Source organism: Phragmites australis, chromosome 11 (genome assembly GCF_958298935.1).
Source record: "Phragmites australis chromosome 11, lpPhrAust1.1, whole genome shotgun sequence".
NCBI classification, from domain to species: Eukaryota; Viridiplantae; Streptophyta; class Magnoliopsida; order Poales; family Poaceae; genus Phragmites; species Phragmites australis.
In genome coordinates, this window is record NC_084931.1 from 515,653 (window position 1) to 524,851 (window position 9,199).

General features: G+C 43.6%; 1 protein-coding gene across 2 annotated transcripts; it reads right to left on the reverse strand.

The window, feature by feature from the left end:
- Positions 1-5,515: 5,515 nt before the first annotated feature.
- Positions 5,516-6,323, reverse strand: LOC133883906 (subtilisin-chymotrypsin inhibitor-2B-like). 2 transcript variants are annotated; one of them, XM_062323307.1, is made up of 2 exons: positions 6,197-6,323; positions 5,516-5,987 (listed from the first exon to the last, which is right to left on the reverse strand). In XM_062323307.1, the coding sequence occupies exon 2, from the start codon at positions 5,972-5,974 to the stop codon at positions 5,750-5,752; it is 225 nt and encodes a 74-aa protein (XP_062179291.1). In that variant the 5' UTR covers positions 5,975-5,987; positions 6,197-6,323; the 3' UTR covers positions 5,516-5,749. The 2 variants fall into 2 exon arrangements, with proteins under 2 accessions (XP_062179291.1, XP_062179292.1); XM_062323308.1 differs by having other exon boundaries at positions 6,142-6,240.
- Between the last annotated feature and the right edge of the window lie 2,876 nt (positions 6,324-9,199).

Here is a 9,199-nt window from a genome sequence, read left to right on the forward strand (position 1 = left end):
TGAAAACCAAATAAATTCAAATGCTTCGAGTTCAAATCCCTCCCAAAAATCAGGGCTTCAAATCCAAAATCATAATTCAAATAAATTGATTTGAATTAATACCAAATCTAAATACAAATACTTTTCCAAATTCAAATTAATTCTATTTGAATTTATCCAAAAAAATCATTTTCTTTTTCCTCTCCATGGGCCGCCCTCTTTCCCTTTTCTTTCTCCTCTGGGCTCTGGCCCAACCGGCACAGCCCAACCCTCTTCCCCTTTTCTTTAGCACGGCCCAGTCAGCTGAGCCGACCTCCCCCTCTCTTCTTATGTGCAGTGGGTCGCGACTCGAGCGCACGGGCCCATGTGGTCAAGCCAGCCCAACCAACGCGACACCCGCGTGCAGCCCAGCCGCATTGCCGCTCTCCCTCAATGATGTGCAGGACCCACCATCCAGCGCCTTCTCCCACCTCCAGCGCACCACCACCACGTTGTTCCTAGTCTCCACGCCGCTTTCCCCGCATTCAAAGCCAGCGACTTCCTCTCTCTCTCTCTCTCTCTCTCTCTCTCTCTCTCTCTCTCTCTCTCTCTCTCTCTACCGCTCTATCTCTTCTCAGCTCGCGTGGTCGAAGACAAAAGACGACCGCATGTGACAACGTCTGCCGCACGTGGATGATCGGCGGTCACTGCCATGCACCGCGCTTTTTTCGGTAGGCACCACCGCGCTGTTCAACCGAAACGCCAAGCCACGCCATCTCATTGCCGCTACCTCCTACTCTTCTCCCTCTATAAAATGGGCACGCCAACCCATTTTTTCCTTCTCACCCCCCATTTGCATCTCGTGTTGTCGCCGCTGCCACTACAACGGTGATGACACCTCTTCCCCTTGGCCAACCGAGGCAGCTGAGGAGCACATGGAGCTCGTTGTCCACCTGTGTGCCACCCTTCTTCATCTAGACACCGGGAGGGAGCGCGAGGACATGAAGCCAAGATTTTCGCCTGTAGCATCTAGGCCACCAGGTAAGTGGTAAGTGTTTCGGTTATTAATGACAACCGTATCATTGTAACTAACATTTGTGTTTTGAAATGTATCAAAAATTTAGTTCACAATGATGAGTGGGTCTCTTAGTCCCTAAGGTGATATAATCAACGATCAAAGGACATATGCATCAAAATTAAGGATCTTCTAGTTCTAAGTGTCACAAGGAGATGAATGACACTTAGATTAGTTTACGTGGGCTAAGAGTTGTAGCTTGACATAGTTGAGTCTAGATAAGGTTGGATGCACACTTCTAAATTTATAGCACTAGGTAGCTCAAAGAAGACCATGGTTAAGATGTCGAGAAGTTGGAGCTCAAGAGTACTTGAATTGGATGAGCTCAAAAAATTTTGAGTACACCGGATGGCCTGGCAATACCAGAGATGAACATGCCGGAGTATTTCTTGGATCAAGGCAAAAATATCTTAAATACACCAGATGGTCTGGTGATCTAAGACTCATTAACACCAAAGTATTTTTATGTGGTGACGTAGCACAAAAAAGTTGAAGTCCACGCCAGATGTTCCAGCGTGTAAAGAAGGCTACGATGGAGCATTTATTGCAGAGAGGATTTTAGCGAGGTATTTGAAGAATATGAATGCCAGATGGTCAGGCATGTACACCAGAGTATACGCCAGAGTATTTCATGCAGAGAAGAATTTTAAAATATGGATTTCGTTGTTCTACACACCGGATGATCCGGCGTATGCCTGGAGGCTTCGCCAGAGTGATTAACAAGCTTAACGGCTATTGATAGCTGGCGATTGTGAGTGGATGAAAAGGTACACGTTGGATGTTCCGGCATGTTTGAGCAAGTGCACGTTAGATCTTTCGACGTTCACAGAAAATAGGGTAGTTGGGCAACGGCTAGATTTGGACCTCTAGCCTATAAATACCCCCTCACTCGGTCTCACTTAGATCTCTTGCAACACAGAGGAGCCTATACAAGTTATTGGCTTGTTACTATTGGTGGTTGGCAACACCTAGCCGGTCTTAGGTGATTGGACTTGTCTCGGTGAGCTCTTGAAGTTCTTGTGAGAGCCCCGGTAAGTGCGATGTACTTGGTTTGATACCCAACAATCCGGAGATAGAGAAATGGCAATCATGATGGAGCATTTGAGTCTTATTGACTCAAGGGGGAGCGATATCCTAGGTGGATGCTTCAACGAGGACTAGAGGGAGTGTCAACTCCTCGATACCTCGGAAAAAAATTGGTGTCCTCTTATTCATCTTTCTACTTTCCTGTATTTACTTTGAGTACTTACATTCTTGCAAGCTTTAATTCCGTAATTTGTTTAGTGTCTTTGTTTGCTTGTTTTGTTGCCTTGCAATAGCTTATTCGCATAGTTGCATTAAATTTTATCTAGGATAAGGTTACCAATGTTTTAGTTTTTGGTAGAAGTATTTTTAATGAGAGCCTAATTGCCCCACCCCCTCTTGGGCCAATCGGTCCTTTCACTGCCGCAACCGCCAGCCTCCACACCCTCTTTTCGAACACCAGTGAGCCTCCCCACTCCTTGATGCCCCCTCCGCGTAGCTTATTAGGTGGCCCATGTGACCCGCCTTCATGCAGCAGAGGTTGGTCATGTGATTCTTCCCCACCGCCGTGATCTGGTCATCGCCGGTGATCCTCTCCCCTCTCTGTGTGCCGACCGTCATGCCGTGTAGCTGTAGGTGAGTGTAGGAGGCCTACATGTGGATCAGAAAGCACAAATTGCAGGGAGGTGCTGCCCATTTCTTTTCCATCGCCGTCCCAAACTTCAACCAATGTCTGGGAGTGTTCCAGCCGCCGCCTGCCAACGGTGAACACCAAAATGGATTCCCCGTCGTGTTTAGATCAACAGCCACCTAGTCTCAACCAAACCCACCACCGTTTAGCCAACTCCGACGAACTTCCCAGTGGGACGCCGTCATGATTTCTCACCGTCGGCTCCTCTGTTGCGTTGCGCCGTCTAGTGAGACACGCGCACACTGCTAGGATCTGGCCGCGACAGTGCAACCCAGCTGAGCCAGCCGTAGCTCGGCAACTTAATAGGCTGGCCTTCCTAGAGGAGGAAGGCCCTCTTTAAATAGGTTGGCCCAGCTCACTCAACCCACTAACCAATCGGCCCGAGGCCGTTTTCTCCGATGGGCTGGCTCGGTGTAATCCGGCCCAGGCCCAAGCCTAAGCCTAGATCCATCCCATTCATTGTTAAGTGGGCCTCACCAGAGCATTGTTAAGTAGGACCCACCTGTGGGCCCCCCCCCTATGAACAGTAATTTTTGTAATTTCTTGATTTAATTTTAGATTAAATCCTCTGAGAGTCATAACTTCTTCGCATAAATTCATCTAAATTCGAGATCTATCTTTATATCACAATGTGTATCCATTATGACTCATTTTGTATTCCATTTGGTGTTATTTGATTCTTCTATAGCATAGGTCATCATTAATCGTAATCACGTTTTCAGAACTAGAGGAATTCACGGAGGAACCGGAGAACCCTGACTTCGACCAAGGACTAGAAGAAGACTTCGGAGAAGGCAAATACTATCTCCTTGATCATTTTAAACTCATATTTTTCATTAATCTAATTGATCAACTTAAAACTTGACTTATTATCGTATATGCTATGTATTGTGCTATTAGGATTACTTGCAATAGTTAAATCCTATCAAACAATTGACATGCCTTGATATCTAGCATGCTTATGATTGAATACATCTCTTCAGAGATGTCGCTTATAGAATACATCTCTTCGGAGATGTCGTTTCACTGAATATCAATTCAACTCATATGCCACGAATCTTTGGTGATTGTGGAATCCTTGATTTCACGTGGGATATGACGGGTGTGTATAAAATGGGTGAAAATTGATTTGGCAGGGGCAGGTAGGGTAGTCCTCCGGTGAGGATGCTCTTAAGAGCTTGAGTTATCTGCGTGGTATTCATTACCAACTTGTAGATGCTTGCCCCGATCATTTAAGTACCGAATCATTGTGCCGTCATGCTAAACCACCCTAGTGCAACCATGCATCCTATTATGGGCATGACTCGTCTTTTCTATCTCCCGACCAAGTTGGACATTTTACTAGAAAGCTAGGGGAGCAACGAGAACCCGAGCGTCTGTCAAGTGCTTCGTGAGATGTTCATTGAACCAGACTCTTTACGAAGGTCCAGGTGGTACCTTGGCATCCCTTACGTAGGACTGGAGCACTTGGGTGTCTCGTTGTATAGTCCGGCAAGGGAAGGTGATTGAAGTATCTCGGTATGATTCGTTCCTCCGCTTGTAACGGTTGGAGGCTGAGTATATCGTGGGGTACATTATACAACCTCTGTAGATTGTAAATCTATTTAAATAGTCATGTCCACATCATGGACATGTGTATCTTTGATGAGTGAGTGTGTGAACTAGATGTCCGTAAGATGAGGTTGCTGGCTCGATCCGCCAGGAGCTGAGTGGTACTGAAGGTACATCAGACACATTAATAGGGACTGTGGAGTGAGGTGTAGCCCCTCCCAGGATCGAAAACCCCCATATATAACTTGATACCTTGTTTAAACTGTTTCAAAGGTAACAGTAGAGAATATAACTAGATATCTGCATGAAACTGATTTACGCTTAAAATTAAACCGTAAGTCTTGTCCTTGAGTCATCCATTATGCATCTATCAAACCCCTTGCAATAGTATAGGACTTGTTGAGTACCTTCCTAACTCATTCTTACTATCATTCAGATGAGAAGATGGATGCCGATTTCGTGGGAGATGAAGGCGCGGATGAGAAGTAAATTTAGCAGTCACATTTGCGCCCTAGCTGCATGTGACTTGGAGTTGTTGTTCCGATGTGCTTTTGTTAACCGGTTGGCTAGGTTTGTAATGTACCCTATGGTTTAAGATATTTTGTACTCTTATAACATTAACCTTTTATATACGATATATGATTGTGATGTCACAAATATTGTACTATATGTATCAGTTACTTGATCCAAGAACTATCACATCAGACATAGGAGATCTTGAGAATGGGTTGTTACAAAGAGATTATATATTTGTGGCAATATTTCGGCTGCGTTTGGATAGACTGTGACTTCGGAGCTTCGGACTAGCTGAGGAAGCTTTTGTGGCTGTTGAATTTTGATTGTTGATTTTTATAATAAATTTTTAGCTTCTCAACACACTCAAAAACCAGCCAGAATATGTTTCTCAGATTTTAGTTCATTTCAGTCACAATCCCTTCCCCAGATAGCCAAAAACCAGCAGAAACCGGGGCCAGAAACTAGTCATTTAGATAGTTTCTGACTTTTTTAAGAAAAAAAATTAAAAATAAGCCTATCCAAAGAGGCCTTCGTGTTGGCGTGAGGTTGGGTCATTGGTTTTTGTCGCTTTATTTGTCATAGTGGTTGTGACTAATATAAATAATTAATTTGGCCAGCCAGCACAGATCGATAACAAGTTTCTGCAGCTTGCTTAAGTGCAAGCAAATTAATCCATTCATTCATGCAAGGATGGATCGATCGACGCAAATGACATTGCAAAGCGATGTATCTAGCTTTGCATGTGCTTGCATTATTATATATTGCTTGTTCGTGGAAATTAAAACATAACAGGCACATGACATCACGGTTCGAAACGTAACACCCGATCGGACACACAATTAATCCCGCAGAAGATGCATGCGCATGTTCGTTCTGACTTATTCATTTATTCAACTCGATGGTGATCGCGCAAGCACGGATCGAACTGAAGCTAGCTAGCCGACATGGGGCGTCTCGGCGACGGTGTCGACGAAGATGCGGACGCGGTTGGGGCGGAAGTCCATGGTCACAGCCGAGCCGGCGGGCAGGACGACGATGTCGGCGTCGGGCTTGTCCTTGAGGATCACCTTCTTGGCCTCTTCCACGCTCAGCCCCACCACCTCCGGCCACGACCTCTTGCCGCCGCCGCACTCCACCTGTTCCGTCGTCGCGGAGCTCATCGTCGCAAGCTAGCTGCATGCAGATCCATCCATTCATTCCTTAATTCGTTATAAATAAACAGAAACTATACTTTCTCTCAGACGACGTTGAATGATAATAAAGCTACACTGCTAGCTAAAGCTAGCTAGCAAAAATATTGTGACTATAGTAGTCCCAATATACTGACCAATTAAGGGACGAAGCTAATTTCTTTCGGAAGAAAAAGGGATCGATATACTCACAATATCTGAAGACCTTGATGATCTCGAGTGTTGTGTTGTGCTGCTGGTGATGATGCGGAGGATACGCGCATCGGTATTTATAGAGCAGGAGCTGCTAGGTAATTTGGCTAGGGTTCAGGATCATCGTCTGACCGTGTACTTACGTGTTCATGCACGTGCCACACGAGGAGAGGCAGCGATGCAAGTTGGTGGTTAAGCTGCCACATACTACTAATCAAAGCTAGCCTAGCTCGAGTAAGACAAGAGAGCTTCACGTGAATGATACGAACAGGCACGGCTGCTAGCTAGCTAAATAACGCAGCCGTGTTTCGAGGAGAGAAACTAAAAATAATCTATAGAGGCATGTAGGATGATGAGCGAGCGATTCACGGGTCAATCACGCGCATTAATCAAAATCCCTGCGAGCGGTGATATATACAAAAGAGCAGGATAAGGTGCTCATTCACTTCTCTGAACCCTCCTCTTCTTCTCTCTTTACTTCTTTATCTCCCTCGACCATGATTAAAAAAAAGATGGTGCTCTCTTATAAGAAGAAATACATAAATAATGTTGGTGGCGCAAAGAACATGCAAGACAAAAACTCGTACCTTCTCTGCCACATAATATACATCCCAACAACTCATGTGCTCGCTGGATCACTTAATATATACCCACGAGGTGGCCTGGTGTCCCTCGTGATGTTAAAAAACACGTAGTACGCAACAAGATCGGAGGATAACGTTGCAGAAAAATGAAGCATGCAGCTCCTCACCACCATCCTCTGGCTTAGCTTTCCCAGCAGGCTTGCCATGGCACCATCAATAGCTTTCCTCACACGAGCGAGGCATAACAAACACGTGGATGATCATGATCCATTGCAACATTACAAGATACCATCTCATTCTCTTCCTTCATATATATCACCATTCTCATCCTTCCCAAAAAAAAGAACTATCTCAAAGAGTGCAACGACAACACTGTGAAATAGGCATGCGTGAAGTTTTATGTTTATCTCAAACACAAATGTAAATTAAACTTTCAGGACACTCCATTAGCACTATAAGCATGTCATACATACAAACAGTTCTGGAAAGCTGATACTAATGATAACTTCAGACTAACTGTAAAGGCTGGCTAGCTTATTATCTCAGGTGACTTCAGTCCAGACAGCATGTATATGTATATGCTTATCGTGTGATGATTATCTCTAGGTGTTAGTATGCCTACTTGATTAGGCAAAGTGCTGCTGAAATTTTATAGTGACGGTATAAATTCATAGTAGCAGCATTTACAGGGCTGTGGTGTTACAACTGTGGATAATTTACTAAAAAGGCTTATGTGTTAGAGCAAGGCTCATAGGTTTCTCTGTCTCACACACAGAGAGGTATTCTTCTGTTTAGAAATAGTAGATATATTTTTTTAGAAAAAATAAATTTTGTGTACTTTAATTAATATCTAATCAAGTTATAAGAATATCTAGTGTATAAAAATTATACAGCTAGGTTCACAATTTAAAATAATTTTATACTATATAGATTTGTAGTTATAAATGATATATTTTGTGAGAAAACTTTAGTCAAAATCTAATTTCAAACTTTAGTCTAATCAAGTTATAAGAATATCTCATGCCACAGTGTTTGCTATGCAGCTGCTCAGGTCAGCCGCTACCGCTGTAGAGGTCGAGCAGCTTCTTCCTCGCCGCCACAAGCTATCACCTAAGTGGGAAGGGCCCAACATAGTAGTCGAAGTCACTCGACCTGGATCAGTACAGTTGTCTACTCCAAACGGTGAGATACTCAAACACTCGTGAAATATCGATCAACTTCGACAGTTTCATTCATAGATAAGGTAAATTAAAGGTAAGTCGATCACATTTTGATCAGATTCACTATCATATTACGTAGTTCTCTTTCTGACCTGCGTGGCTAGCGCAAATTTGACAGAAACGATTCGCCTAACTCTTGCATATAGTGAAGATCCACCACCACCACGAGCAGAGAGTCAGGGGCTACATCATATATTTTTTTATGGTGCAGGTATGTTTCTTTCTTACTTTTCGATTAAAAAATCTTCTCCTTGACCAGAGAGCCGAGAGCTACATAGTACTACCATATTTTCTACATACATTTTTTTTTTGTAAAAGTTTATCTGGTTTTACGTCGACTGCATTGGATAGAACTAACGAAGACATATTTTGGATTGATGACAAATAACTACACCTCATAAGGCATAATGGCATTAGAGATTGTCAAACATCTCACGCCTAATGGTTCACAAGGTTCCAAAGTTCTAGCGGTATCATTTGTGTTCTCTATCAAGTTCATGTTTGCACGCTGGTTAAATACGCAAGTCGGCTAAAAGTTTGCCAAAAACCATGATACTATTTTTTTTAATTTTATACTAGTTTATTGTTCCTTATTCTTTCGACTACTTCGAGTGCTTACTCGATGTCCGATGCATCTAATAATATGTCTAGTTGAGCTTTCATGTATCAATGTATATTCAATCAGCAAGTTTCGAGGATAGTCATAGCTTGTACTAGTCAGTTTTTGCATCTACTTTATGCTAACTCTATTTCATCAATAAGGGAATAGTGGCAAAAGCATAGTGGACAAGTAAAATAACAGTAATGTTTACAGACATCCCTAGACCACGGATCAAGTTTCAAATGTTTCGAGTTAAAATTGCAGGACATTGGAAGAAGGGATCCCCTCATTTTCATCGTCAGGAAGTCTAAGTGCTAGAGACTCGACGAAGGTGGGGATTAGAGCTCCGATGGTGTGAATTATCTCTGCCACCTCATTTGCTGAACATCTAAACCCCTCCGTCACTACCGACGTGTCGAGGTTAGGGTTGTAGCTTTTGAGGAGACCAAGCATCATCTCGGCACTTATGGAGGCCGATTGGTTCATGCGGTCGAGGGTCTAGTCCCTCAGTTTCTGAAGCGTTGTGACCGTAGCATCCCATTCGGCAACTATGGTGTCCCGTTTGGCAGCCATGGCGTCTCAGTCATCTTTCGTTTTC